The sequence below is a fragment of the Heliconius melpomene genome, chromosome 11, assembly GCF_056956725.1.
Source record: "Heliconius melpomene rosina isolate 202511_hmr_F chromosome 11, ASM5695672v1, whole genome shotgun sequence".
NCBI classification, from domain to species: domain Eukaryota; kingdom Metazoa; phylum Arthropoda; class Insecta; order Lepidoptera; family Nymphalidae; genus Heliconius; species Heliconius melpomene.
The window spans coordinates 4,367,347-4,382,552 of record NC_140399.1 but is presented as its reverse complement, the minus strand read 5'-3'; the positions used below and the strand labels follow the sequence as shown (position 1 = coordinate 4,382,552).

Genomic DNA, 15,206 nt, shown 5'->3' with positions numbered 1-15,206 from the left:
CCATCTTTACAAAATGAGTGAGGAAGGAAGGAAATCTTATAATTAGTGCTTATATTTTATATTATCTATGGTAAGTTGGTGACCTATTGTCAGTGTCACGTCTTGATTTTGATTTAATAATTTGTAAACCATTCATTAGCCAAATTATTTATAATAAGTCTCGGGTCTTTAAATACTTTATATTATAAAACACATGATTATTTTGGTGTTGATACGAGATAATTATTAATGTATCCATGTTTAGTAGCAGAGCCCAATTAAAGAAGAGGACACCAGAAGATGGAACTGATCGTGAAGACTATTTGTCTTTGCTAGTTGATGAATACATCAACACAAATTCCTTTGGTACGGACGTTATATGCACATATCAGAATACATTATACTTCAAAGTTATTGTTTTTACGCGTACAAATAATTGTATTTTTTTTTTCAGATGCTAAATGTCAAGTCTTAGCAAATTTAGCTAATTTTGCTTACGACCCTATTAACTATGGCTATATTAGGGATGTCGGTGTGTTAGATATTTTCATCCACGTACTGAAGAATGAAAAAAATGTCACACTTCTACATTTTGCTGCTTCAGGAATTTGTAATCTATGCATTGGTAACTTTACTTAATCAAAAATTAAATAAAATCTTCAGTAAAGTATCATAATTGTTATGGAAAAATTATTTATTTATGTTATTGAAAAAAAAATACAATTATTTATTCAAAATATTAATTATAATTTTATTTGGGTTTCAGATCCAGAAAATGTAGAGTACATTTTGAACACTGACACTTTGAAAGCAATTGCTATATTACTAAAATCAAACCATGATGAAACAATAGCAGATGTAATAACTATTTTTATTTATTTATTTAATACTAGTGCTATATCATCAATTAAGCATCCTGAGATTGTTAATGATATTAAAACACTACAGAATTCTGAAAATAAAATTATTTCTAATTTAGTATCCATATTTCTAAATGATATTGGGAAAATTTTATAAAGTTTATTGATATTCATAATAGATTCAGTAAATAATAAAAAAATAGACAATGTTGTCAAACAGATTCCCATATATTGCTGTGAATAATAAAAACTACCAAAAGATATGTAAAATTCACACATCATCGTTCAGTAGAGCATCATTTAAAGCTGGTGACAAAATAAGGATACAAAAAACCTTGACACAAAAGGATTTAGACACATTTTCAAATTTAACAAGCGATCATAATTACCTGCATAAGAATAATGGAAATAAGAGGCCCATAGTTCATGGTGCATTTCTCAATGGGCTTGTCGCTGGACTCATTGGAACACATTTGCCCGGACCAGGCACAGTACTGGTGTCCCAAACTATGAAATTCCCAAATAAATGTTTTGTTGGTGAAAAACTTACTATCAGTGTTGAACTTGTAGATGTCAGAAAAATTCTCAAAGTTAAGTTTTTTTGTGTTGTCGAAGAAGAAAAAAAAGTTGTGTTTGAAGGAGAGGCTAAGCTGATGCTTGCTAAAGATAGTTAAGTTTAATCAAAATATTAAATATATACTCAAGTGTCAATATTTCTTAATTACAAAATAATATTTATATTAAATTTAGTATACAACCCTAAATCTGTTTATCCATATTTCATGTTTGGTGTGCCAATCTATCTATTAAATTTATCTTACACACCAATTGTGAGCATTGGCCATTATGGCACATTGGGACAAGGTCTTACTGTAAATACAATGGTTGTGGATTTGAATACTTTCAAGGAAATATTTATATTTAATTTTTTCAATTTCCTTATTCTGGTAGATAAAGCATGTTGTTAAGTTTTGGTTTGGTTGTAAAATTCACCAATTATTGAAAATAAGGTGAAAAGTAGGGAAAAAGTCTCTCAATACTGACAAAGTAAAGTTGTTTTTATTATATTATGTACATATGCATTTTGCATTTGATATTCTTATTCTGTTCTGTTCTTTTTATTATGGCATTCTGAGCAGATATTCTTATTCAATTTATCTCTGTTTTGATGTGTGAATCAAGTAAATAGTGACTACCTGTCATACACTCCTACAATTATTTAATAGTCAATTGCAACCTGAGACTAATAGTTTATAGTATTTATTTGCTCAGTACTTCATCCAAATTACAAAGTTTTACCAAACTGCTGGTATGTAGTGTTAATTTATAAAGCATTTGTACAATTGTTATTCAGCATAATATCCTGATTTCTCAAGTACAAATACTGCACTTATTTAAATAATGGTTATTGAAAACAACTTTAAACAATAATTTAACCATAAATCAGCTGACTCTACAAATTTTAGTTTGTGAAACCAATTATGTACAAATTCAGCATAATTTTAATATTGCTTAATAAATTATATTTAGTATCTGTAGAAAGAAATGTAATGTTAATGACACCAAGTATGATGCTATGTTATTTTATTTAATAAGGTAGTTATTTTTTATCGAAATTGTATTATTATTATTATCTATCAATTATTGATATTGGTCAAATATATTTGTATCTGCAATAGGTTGTGGGTTCGATCCCTACTCGAGGAAATAAAACATTTATTATTTTCATTTCTTCGCTCTGGTGTCGAGCCAAAGCGCGGCGTTGAGTTTCGCCACTCATGTCCCCAGAATTCGGCGGAAAGTGGAGAGTGGACTGTTTTAACTCTAGGATCTGTCTGCGGACTCAGCTACATGTAGTCTATAATTAATAAGTAGACTTCATTAGTGTATTAGATACATTTACTTCTATAAACTAATATTTTAAATAATATGTAAATAAAAATATAAACAAAGTAAGATACAAATTTTAACTCTAATTAAGGTTAGATTTGACGTCGATTATTAAAAATGTTTTAATAACTTTCTGTGATTACTTTTTAATAAGACAAATTGTCATTTATTTATTAATGAATAACTTGTGTGTAAGGTAATCTAAAATTTGTAAAACATATTTTTTCGGCATTCTCTTAATGTCACATTTCAGATTATTAGATAACTTACTATATGAAATAGATGGAATATATAATTAAAATTAATAACGTGGCTGAAACATGTAATTGTTATTTTGTGAATGACTCATATTATTCAAATTAAAATGTTATAAATTACTATTGTATTAAATAATAGCTGCTAAGCATCTCTGGTAAGCAAAGAGTATAGCCGAGTTTAACCACGCAATGTTATAAAAATTTGGTGGTAATTCAGAAACGGAATGTCTTAACACTAGGTTCCCTCTGTTTACCATAGTAAACAGAAAAAGGTGTTGTGTATATTTGTACCAATTTATTAAGTACTTACAGGTTATTTATAAAATTTGCGTTAGAGTACCAATGTGTATCCACGGTATACCTACAAAGATGATCAGCGAATGTTATTTGTCACTTTGAATTCTGATACTACTATAATAAAATATAATATGTCTTTACGTCCATGCTTCCTTACCTCGCGACAATCTACCTTCGTCTTTTATAAAAGAGTTTTAAATTTTATCATAAAATTTTTCAGCGTTCATTAAATGTATTTTATAAACTATACAAACATATTTTATTTATTTTCCTTTCCACAAATATTTCACTGTTACAAAGTATTATCGATCTAAGAAATGGGCAATGTTTGAAATTATTTGAATATCAATATTAGATCTCTAGAAATAATATTTTCTATACAAATTAACTTTTCTGTAGATAAATTAAAATGTCATATATATATATATTTATATGTATCATAATATAGAATGTAACGCTCTCATAATTATAAAAGTAATTTTAGTAAACGGTCTCATCATAACTTTAATATTATATAGTGTTACAATTCCTAGTATTTCAAATAAGTATGTTCACTACAATAAACTAAGTAAGTATGCATCAATTTAATAATAAAAAAGATATTTGTATAATATACTTAAGTTATTGATTCATTGAATTCTGTTACTTTACACGCAATATTTGCAGATTTCGACGAGAAGTAGGAAACGAAAGAGCCTCAATGAGGACGTATCATAACACTAGGTTCCCAGATTCCTTCCCTCTTCCCTACTATATTAGGAATGAAGTGTGAAGCTAAAAAAAACTATTAACTAAAACATCTTATATGATATGATAGAAATACCTTATAAATAGGTATCCGTACCGATATACAGTAAGTAAAAATTCCAATTATTCGCTTATCATCCCGCGATGTGAAGGCATTTACGTCTTGTGAGAATCTCCGATCAATTGCCACACGTACATGGACGTAGCCTAGTTCGAATGCAGCTATTTTGCACGTAACCGAGTGCTGAGTAAGCATTTTAAAATTATATACACTAAAGAAATTCCATTGAAAACTATTTATATAGAGATTTTTCTGTAATAAGGTCACATTTGTTATTATTAGGTTGTCATGTTAAGATTTGATTTGAATTTTTATTTTAAGTGACCTCTTGAGTGCTAAGTAAGTTGTTTTTTTATCTTTTTTTTACCTTAACGCAAGTGCTCCGAACACAGCAGAGTAGGCAGTGGGAACTTGGGAACCTTTTGTTAAGATACTTCGTTTTCATTAAGAGACTTCCGTTCTCCACTTTCCGCCGAATTTTGGAGACATTGCGTGTTGAGTGGCGGAGCATCCGGAACTCCTCGCTTTACCAAAGTATGGAATTGAATTTTATTCTGTGTGTTTTGATTTTATTTATTTGAATTGAAATAAATAATATAGTGATGAAATAAATAATAAAATAAATCCGTATCTCATCCATTGAGTGCTTTAGGCTGTCGAGCTAGACACACTTACCTTTTTTATTTTATTTTTGACTTTTAAAAAATAAAAGTATAAAATAGCTGTTTAATAAAATTAAATTATTAAAAAAATTATAGCTGGCAAGCTGTATAATTGACCACGCCGGCCCTTTAGTTACAGGACCATGTAAGTTGTAACACGTGCTCAAATTACTATTATTATATATTCAATGATTTATTTATACATTTTATAGTTGTGATAGATAACTTAATCTACAATGATTGGTGGCCGGCAATGGGTGTTGTTGGCTGCATTCTTGTGGTTAGCGGCGACAGGCGACGCCCGGCGGAAACTGAAGCGAGACGAACTAGAAAGCCTCAGGTCATTAGAGACTATCGATCTGGATGAAGAATTTGACGAGGTAAAATATAGATTTTGTATTTAGAAATATATAATTTGACGTTATCAACCGTTATCAATAACATATTGAAATAACGGCTATTGAAGTTATAATTTCTTGTGGGTTCGATTCCCATTTGAGGAAATGAAATATTTAAAATGCTGGGGTAACGCGGCACAGCGCAGCGTTGAGTTTCGCCACTCAACACGCAATGCCTCCAGAATTCAGTGGAAAGTGGGCAACGGAAGAGTCTTAATGTTATCTTAATAGTAGGGTCCTAGGTTTCCTCTGCCTACCCTGCTTAGTGGATGATAACTAAAACAAAAGAAACTAAACGAAAACGGTGAAACTAAAACAAAAGAAAAGAATATAACAATGAGAACAAAGTTACAAACTTTTTCCTGACTATAAAAATGCATGACAGGACCGTAGCGGCGTAGAAGACACAGAGGGATAATGAAGGTTGGGGGTTAGATCACCACTAAGACAAAGACAGACATACCCTACTTATTCCTCGCTATTTTAAATAAAACTAAATCAAGATTGATATTTATGTTATACATATTTAAAATCTTTGTTTCTATTGTGTACTACCTTTAGTTAGAACCATGTCAGTGCGGCGTGTTCATGTCACAGCAAGTTGGTATAAAGGAGGGCCGGAGAAGTCGTCCGCGAGGACCACCGCAGGGGGAACCTGTAGTCACCTATGACACTGATGGACCTAGTTTCCCTTGCGGCTCAGGAGGATTTAAACATTGTATTAGCAAGTGTCTCGATGTGGTAAGCCTTCCAAGCAATTCTTAAAACTTTATTTCTATTTCTTGGTCATCTGGCATCATCGTATAACGCGAAAGCGAGTGATTCCATACTGATTCAGATATATACCTAGTTGTACTCTACATAACCATAGCTCGGAAGGCTGCAGCGAAATTTATTGACAAACGTTAATATTTGTATATTGTTTATTATTATATCCCGCATATAGCAGGGTAGGCAGAGGGTTAAGACACTCCGTTCCGTATATTCCGCGGAATTCTAAAGGCATTACGTGTTAAAGGAACGAAGAAAGGTAAATATAAATTTAAATAAATATTTAATTTCCTTGAGTGGGGATCGAACCCACAACCACTCGCGTTTACAGTCACTTGTGCCCCTGCGCCACGACTGGCTCCATAATAACTTTTGTAATAATATTTTAATCCTTAACTATAATTGATTTCTCCATAATTTGTTATTTAACGACTAATTTTACATAATATGCAACGGTTTAGATGTTTAGAAAGTAATGAGAAGGAAGACAATAAAACGAAGTTTACGTGTTGGCAATCACTTCCCTCGTAGATTTTCATTTTAATTAGTCTTTACCGTTCCATTGCCGAGAGAAGCTATTATTGCCCGCACTCTCTTTGAGATGTAAACGGGCTTCGAGCCATTGATTCGTTATTTAAACGATTTCCTTGTTTCTATTTCTGATTTACATTATTTTTTTATGATGGCGGTTGGTACTTGTACTTACTTAAAAAAGGGATATTATTAATTATTAATCAGCTTCATGGTGTATCCCACACTTTGTGCCCCTTCTCTACTCTACCCTACTCACACTGCTATATGAGAGAGACTCTAGACTTAAGACACGCTTCCCGCCAATTTTTTCGAGACACTGCGTGTCGAGTGGCGGAAATTAACCCCGGGATAATATACAATAAAAAGTATTTTTTAATATTATTTTCTTAATTTTCTTACTAATCAGATATCAATAGACACAACGTCATTATAAGAAAATTATACTTGCGTCGTTACATTTTATAAATTAATTGTATTGTAGAACACACGTGAGTGCAGGTTAAAGCTTTAATATGAATAGTATATAATTAAACAATTAAAACATACAGCGGCACTCTGTTAAATAATAATTTCAATACAAATTATAATAATTTTAATTTTGCTCTAAAAATATCCAGATATTAAAATACTTACCTCGTGCCGGTCCGGTGATTTGCGGGGCGGTCGAGCGTGACGTGCGGCGAGAGAAGGCGTTCCTCTTCATCAGGAACTGTGGTGGTCAGTGGAACCCTACTAATTTTTCTGCTGGTAAAGAATTCTGTTGTACGGACGGACAACATCATAAATGTTAATGATAATAATATTAGATTTGTCGCTTATAGTTTTATAATTTGTATTAATATGTTATAAGTTAAAATTTAATTTAATAAGTTTATAGTGCCTTTCAAAAAGAATAAATATGTAAAATATCTATAGTTCGTGATGTAGAAAGCAGATCTACTCGTAACTGCAAACAGTTTTGTCATTATATTCATTAGATACTGTATATGTATATTTTATGTATATAATTAAGCGAAGTACATCACATCAAATATTATTATGTTGTAAATATACGTCAACGTAAGTCTTTTTTATTTGTTTTTAATTTTTTAAAATTAGTTTTGCAATAGATACTTTGTTAAAAATAAATGTTTTTATTCTATTTTTTCTAGTTATAAATAAAAAAATGTTTTAAAACTATTTTTGAATTTTTACAAAATGTTTTTAAGGGATTTCGGTTTAGTCATAGATGAATACCTGCTTCTGCAGTATTTTAAAGCTGTTATCTTGAAAATATAGAGCAAAAATGCATCGTCAATTGTGAAAAGAATATAAAATAAATAAAAAAAGAAAGTTATATTTATGTTATATCAATTTCTATTTCGTTATTGAGTAATAAAAAATTTGAATATTATAATTATTAGCGATAAATTTTAACGAACCACAGCAGTATAGATATTTTATGTAGAGTATATAAATAAACATACATACCTATAAAATTATACTTCAAATATCGTACTTAATCTTCTAAAACATAACGACTTGTTCATACAATTCATAGCATTAGGAAATTTTAAAATATATTAGATACATATACCTTTGGGTAACACTGAAAAATTAATTGTATTGTTAAAAATATTTAATATATTTATTTAAAACTATAGCAAAAAAATCTTTACTTATTGCTTGTCCATCGAAATCCATAGTAGCTATCCAATCAATATAAAATTAAATGCGAAGACTGGAGCTTCATAATTAAGTGATATTAATTGCGGTCTCATTAGGTCAACTATTTAAGTAAAGTATTGCATAATTATTACATAAGAAGTAACGTCCATTGATACGATCGTGTATCTTTAAATAATCTGATAAATGTGATTTTGATTTTAAAAAAGTAACATTTTAATAGCTTTATTTAATATTTGTTTATTAAATAAATGAGGCCATCGTGGCACAGTGGCAAAAACGTGAAACGTGAAAAAAAACTTTTTCTTCGCTCTGGTAACAAGGCAAAGCGTGGCGTTGAGTTTAGCCACTCAAAACCTCAAAGAAATTCCTCGGAAAGTGTGGAACGGAGTGTCTTTACACTAGGTTCCCTCTGTCTATAGCGTGAAAAAGAAAGTAAATTTTTATCACGTAAACGTATCACAAAGGGATCAAAGGGCACAGGACCGGACGGAGTGGCGAGCATTGGGGGAGGCCTATGTCCAGCAGTGGACCTTAAAAGGCTGATGGATGGAAACGTATCACAAATCGTAAAAGGGTAATAAGAACCTTTGACGACATATTTCATATACACACTACAGATGACCTTGGACGATCTGGAAAATTCTCACAGCTTGTCTGAAAGTAAGTACCACAGATAAGCAAACACTCTTATATATTAAAATCGTTTAAAACTATTTATAAATATAAGTATTACATAACTATACTTTGATGAGGTTATAGGTTAAATTGGCAATATAAAGTAATAGTGACTCGTTTATACTAATTCACTTGCAAATGGCAAGGCATTGGGCTAGCTGTGCAATCGTGGCCTAAGTACCTACTTAAAGTATTTTAGGCGCATATACTTAATGATTATTTTAGTTCCACAAATATTTTAAATTTAGAGTTTATTAATTAAAATCCAGATAAAATGTAAGATATCGATCGAAATCTAAAGTATGTTTATTAATAAACATTCTGATTCAGCAATTGAAAAGTAAAGAACGAAGTAATTAATTTCTATTCAATTGCAGAAATAAGATAAAGTCCAATAAATATATGGTATTACCTATTCCAGAGGCCAGTCGTGGCGCAGGGGCAAAAGTGTGACTGGTTGTGGGTTGGATCCCCACTCGAGGTAATGAAATATTTATTTTAATCTATAATTTCATTTCCTCTTAAAACGCAATGCCTTTAGAATTCTCCTATTATAATCCTCTAGAAAAATGGGGAACGGAGTGTCTTAACACTAGGTACAGCGTGAAGCTTGTTCATTTTATTACTTTTTCCTTTGTTAAATACTAATAGTATAAATTATAATAAGTATCATAGCTATTAAATACTTATATAACTGTAGGGACGTTGTTCAAAGCGCATAGGGCGTATCGTCGTAAATAGAGAAATAAGTCAATCATTTTGACCCAGTTTCCAGCTAGCGGGAGCAACTGAGTTTAAGTGGTGTATTTTTGTTTGGGACAGTAGGAGGCGATGTGGGTGTCATCCCCGTTGAAAATATAAATTATTTTAATAAAAATTGTTGTCATTGTTACTGCGAATTCCGTTATTAAAGTATAATAATATTATAAAACATTATACATTTATTATATATTTGTCTATTGAGATTGCTAACACCCCCCCCCCCCCCAGTTGGTAACGGGTTCTGACGAAAAATGTAAATGTTAATACAAAACAAATACATAAAATCACATAACAATTAAAATAATATATATTTATTGCCATTAATCGTATAGCTGATTTATAAATAACTAGTGGACCCGAACGCGGCTACGCCCGCTTGAACTATACGAATATTTATTAAATATATTTATGAAATTATTTTCAGTTTTCAATAGAGAGATGCGTTAAGCAAGCTCATTTTGGGTGACGTTTTCTAACAACAAACTTTTCAAATCGTTGCTTAGCAACGCGACGATTGTTATTAACATGGCGGAATAAATTGCATGTCAAATTAATAAGTAATTTAATATATTGATATATATCGAAAATATTACAAATATGAAAAAAAAAGTATCCTATGTTCATCCCGGGACCCTCAAGTATCTCTATATGAGCATTTTATCACAATTAAATTAGCGGTTTGGGCCTGATTGCGTAAAAGACAGACAGACAGACAGACAGACAGACAGACAGAGTTACTTTCGAATTTATAATATAGGTATGGATTATAACCTTAACTTGAAAATTTCTTACAAAAAATCCCTTATAAACCAGGAGCTGGTTTTAAATGTTTTTTTTTTTCAGTTTCGAGCTCTTCTCGTTTATTACAGAGTTGACATTAAACATTTCGATATCACTTTCCGCAAAATTTTCGACATTTGCCAAGTTGAATAGCGGAACTAAACGTTGCTTTATCAATCAGAGCAATGAAATGAAATCAAATTAACTTAAATATTATATTTTCATTTTATTTATTTTTTTATATTTACTCGGCCTCGAAAATATTTTATACGTTGAAATTTTCATGATTATCACACTACATAAACCCTATTAATGATATATTGTTATTATTTAATTGTTTGCAATTTATGTCTTTTAATTAAATACTTAATACAAATACTGAATAATCCGAATTAGGTAATTAAGAATCTTCTGGAACTAATTCAGTACAACTGATAATATATTAGGCCGCGAAGTATGATATATGTTTGTCAGTTATCGTGGGATTCTATAGAGATAAAGATAATGTATTATAACATATAACAGTTTTGACGATTTTGCAAGTTTGCCTTTTAAATTTACAGGTGACATAGAAAAAAATTAATCTATTATCTTTTAGGTTGGCATCAGCCAAAAAATTGCATTAAAATTTACTACACCGAACAATGGCTAAAAAATGTCGGCAACGACACCAAAAATAACGGATTTTAAATAGTCTATGCATATTATTATTATATTATACAAAAATAATAAATCAATAATTTCAATTCAATTTTCTTTATGTTGAAGTAATTAAAATACTGTTTTCTACAATTGAGTTTTTGTTAGAGTTATAGGTATTGTTTCGAATTCGTTTTATTTTTATTTTTTAATGATTTTGTTACATAATGAATTGAGCGAAGAAGCAATAGAAAAAGAGGGACAAATAAAGAAAATTATGTAAAACTAGACTAGATTAAAAACAAATCGTCTTAGATATTAATTTTTATTAATATACTTATACTTTCAATTCCCTTCCAAAAGGTACATCGTCGTCAAAGTTTTAGACAATGTTCCTTTATAACCAGATTGTGCTTATTTTACAAATAAAAGCCATTGTTGTGGTTTGGAGTGCTCGTACCGGCGCGCACTTGACATGACAACTCGTAATGCATACGGCGTCGGATTTCGACTTGTGATATTCCTCGTGTGACTTAAAAGAATAATGGAAGGAGCTAAATGTTCTTTTAATGAAAAAAGAGTCAAGGTTTCGTTTTAGTTTATATTTGACATTGACTTATTAATATAAAAAGCACGTGGATGATATCTGTTTTTGGAATAAGTTAAATTAAACTACTTATTGATTTAATAAATAGTAAATACTAAATAAATATAATGGTAAAAAAATAAATCATAAAACATATTTCAATAAATCTTACTCTGTGTAATTCTAAGATCTTAATGTAAGATCAAAGCAGTGCGCCGTTGAGTTCTGCTCCTCAACATGTAATTCGGAAATTCGGAATGTGAGAAACGGAGTTTCTTAACGCTACGTTTCCTCTGCTCTTTCTATATGCGAGATACAGCTGAAGCTGAAAAAAAATATCTAAGAACCAAACATATATCTACCTTCATACATCTAGATGCTGCAGCACGAATTCTAAAATTAATAACCAATTGATAAAACCAAGTCAAGTGGACATCATATCGCCGAATACCCTTATCATTTCGTATCTCATCTTGCATTACCTACATACATGAGTCACTATCACCGTCCCATATATCTCTCAAGGAGTGCCTTATCCGGCGACCCGGTTCCCTTATGGTGTCAATGGAGTTTCCTTATCAAGGACCAGTAGTGGAGAGGCGCGCGGGCGCGGTGTGACCCGGATCGGGCAGGGTGAACAACCCCGACACGTGCCGCTTTCTAAAAAGAAACGACGCCTGCGCATCCTTGCGTGGAGCTTCATCTCTAGTTCTGAATTGTATTGATGTTAAATTAAAATTTTCTTTTATTGATTGATAGGTATTTTATATTTTCTTTTCAATTACGTGTAACTAGTAATTTATTATGATAGAGTCAATATTTTTTTTGTGAGAGTGGATGTAATTTAATACTTTCGTACGATCTTAATTCTAATTTGAACAAATGAATAGTAATAATATTGAAATAATTTCATTATACATATATAATTAACTATCTTACAGTAGGTCTGGCAGAGACAAAAGTAAATATTAAATTATTTTTAGGTTTAGATCTATAAAAATGTCTGCTTATAATGTCTATTCAATACTAACAATATAAATATCGATTATGTAACACGTACCTCGAATAACAACAACTTTGAATATCTGTTTTTACAATTTGCAATCCATTTGAATATTATAGAAAGGAGTGTACATAATAAATAACTCGATAGTTAATAATTAATATAAGATAACACAGAATAATGAAAGTTAACAAAAATTTCAATTACTATATGCCATTTAAATTAAATTCGCTCTGGTACCAAGGCAAAAAGCGCGGCGTTGATAACCGCCACTCAACACTCAATGCCTTGCCTTCAAAATTCCACAGAAACGGAGAATCGCGACACTAGATTCCCCCTGCTTACCCCGCTATATGCGGGATACAGCGTGAATTTGAATTTTTTTTGAATTTCAAATTAAAATATTCAATCTGTACATTATAAGAAGGTGGCTTGAATGATGAAGTACGCGAGCGAGGGCGAGGGCAGTGGTCCGGGAGGGGGCGGGTTGCGCAACGCATTACAATAACGACACTACGTGCCTTGGCCGCTGCGCCCGCGCCGGGGTCATGCGCCGCGGTTCGGGGAACCCTCGCCGTCGTCACGTGGAGTACGCAGGTTTGAGGATTGGTACTTGCATTCATATTATAGGTATACTCGTATGCTACACAGTGCAAGCCTTTTGTTTTATTTAATTATAATATTGTTTTGTATGTATGTATTTAATAATGAATGCGCAGGGGCACACGCGTGTGACAGTAAATAGATAATGAATTCGATTCTCACTCTAGGAAATGAAATATTTAATATTTTCATTTATTCTGCTCTGCTGTCAAAAAGCAAACCTTGGCGTTGAGCCTCAAGATTTCAGCGGAAAATGATAAACGGAAGTGTGTGTTAACACTAGATTCTCAGGTTCTCTCTATTTACTCTGCTATGTATACTTGTATACTGCGTGAATCTGAAAAAGTTTAGATTTTTATACGATTATGTTATTATATCTGTATTAAGTCTGTGTTAAGTAATGTCTGTGTTAAGTATTAGAAATTAATACAATCAAAATGCATTTTTTTTAATAAAAATGTAGATATCTAGTTTGCCGTCAGTTTAACTTAAAGAGGGTAACATAGAGTTAAATTTTTTTCCTATCCTAGTTACTGTAAGTATAAAATTCACTTCCCATGAATTATAAAAAATATATAAAGAACGTTAAATATCTCTTCATTTTTATGTTAAATTGTTTTAAAGAAAAGTAAACCGCAGAAATAAAGCGATAAAGTCAGCCACGCGTGTCAAGGCGTTCAAACAACATTATTATTAAAGTAACATTAAGCTGCTCAAGCTTATGTCTTAATTGAAATCTTAAAAAAAGTAAATCAGCTTCACGCTGGTTCCCGCATATTGCGGGATAGGCATAGAGAACATAGTTAAGAAACTCCGTTTCCCACTTTCCATAGATTTTTCGAGGCATTCAAAAAAAAAAAAAATTCAAAATTCAAAATATTCTTTATTCAAATAAACTTTATTTGAATCGTCGCACTTTTGAATCGTCGAATGTACATGTCAACAAAAAGCTACCACCGGTTCGGAAGGCAGTTCTGCTGAGAAGAGCTTTGCATGTTAGGAATTCAACGCCGGTCTATTGCTTTGGTTACAGGTAATTGCCCAAGTGGGGATCGAACCCACATTCGTCGCGTTACAGTCACCCTCTGCCCCTGCGCTACGACGACCTCGGTAGAGTATCTAGTCTACCGTGAACGAATCTTCTTCCAAATTAATATAGGCAGTATTAAGACATTGTTTATAATAAACTAGCGGACGCGCGCAGCTTCGCTTGCGTATTTAAGGATGAATTGTAATAACCCATGAAACATGTGTGCAATGAAATATTTTTAAGAGTCTAAATTTAAAATTTTATAAAAATCGGTGGCGATTTAAAGATTTTTCCATACAAACTTTCAACCCCTTATTTGCACCCTTAGGGGGAGAATTCTAGGAAACGATGAAACACGTGTTCAATTAAGTACTTTTAAAAATCTAAATTTCAAATTTTATAAAAATCGGTGCCGATTTAAATTTTTTTCCATACAAACTTTGAACCCCTATTTCACCCCTTTAGGTTTAAAATTTTTCAAAATCCCTTCTTAGTGGATGTCCAGATTACGAAAGAAAACATCTGTCCAAATTCCACGTTTCTACGCACAGCGGTTACGGCTGTGCGTGCGTCTTACCTCAGTCAGTGAGGACAAGTCCTTTTATATATATAGATAATATTTATTTAGATTTCACAATTCGTCGAAAAGTGTTGACCGGAGTGTCTTAACACTAAGCTTCCTCTGCATATGGGATACAGGGTAAATATGAAAAAATATATAAATAAAAGGTAATTTTCTCGTATTACGAAAGCCTTCGCTGTTCTTGTTTGAATATATTTTGCGGTTGTATTTTTAAAGTACAAACAATATAAAGAATAGGGAGCGGAAGAGAGTTGGGACGAGAATAGGGAACAGAGAGTGTCTTAATGTCTGCCGTATGTGTGAAGTTTATCAACCTAAAGAAAGTAAATCTAACAACCTCACTGCATACTAATTTATAACCTGCCCTTGATCCTATTTTATGCGATGTGAATTAATTGGCAGTATCAGAACACCAGCACCT

General features: G+C 31.6%; 2 protein-coding genes across 4 annotated transcripts; both read left to right on the top strand.

Moving 5' to 3' along the window:
- The first annotated feature begins 88 nt into the window (after positions 1-88).
- On the top strand, positions 89-1,603 carry LOC146534457 (uncharacterized). Its single transcript, XM_085193278.1, has 4 exons — positions 89-345; positions 434-604; positions 746-990; positions 1,043-1,603. Exons 1-4 carry the CDS (start codon positions 237-239, stop codon positions 1,511-1,513), a joined length of 996 nt encoding a protein of 331 aa, XP_085049404.1. The 5' UTR covers positions 89-236; the 3' UTR covers positions 1,514-1,603.
- A 2,715-nt stretch (positions 1,604-4,318) lies between these two features.
- Fcp3C (Follicle cell protein 3C) lies at positions 4,319-7,523 on the top strand. Of its 3 annotated transcripts, XM_085193678.1 has the most exons (5): positions 4,413-4,430; positions 4,850-4,898; positions 4,966-5,133; positions 5,713-5,892; positions 7,074-7,523. In XM_085193678.1, the coding sequence occupies exons 3-5, from the start codon at positions 4,990-4,992 to the stop codon at positions 7,245-7,247; spliced, it is 498 nt and encodes a 165-aa protein (XP_085049804.1). In that variant the 5' UTR covers positions 4,413-4,430; positions 4,850-4,898; positions 4,966-4,989; the 3' UTR covers positions 7,248-7,523. The 3 variants fall into 3 exon arrangements, with proteins under 3 accessions (XP_085049802.1, XP_085049804.1, XP_085049805.1); XM_085193676.1 differs by lacking the exon at positions 4,850-4,898 and having other exon boundaries at positions 4,319-4,430; XM_085193679.1 differs by lacking the exons at positions 4,413-4,430; positions 4,850-4,898 and adding an exon at positions 4,474-4,625.
- Positions 7,524-15,206: the final 7,683 nt, after the last annotated feature.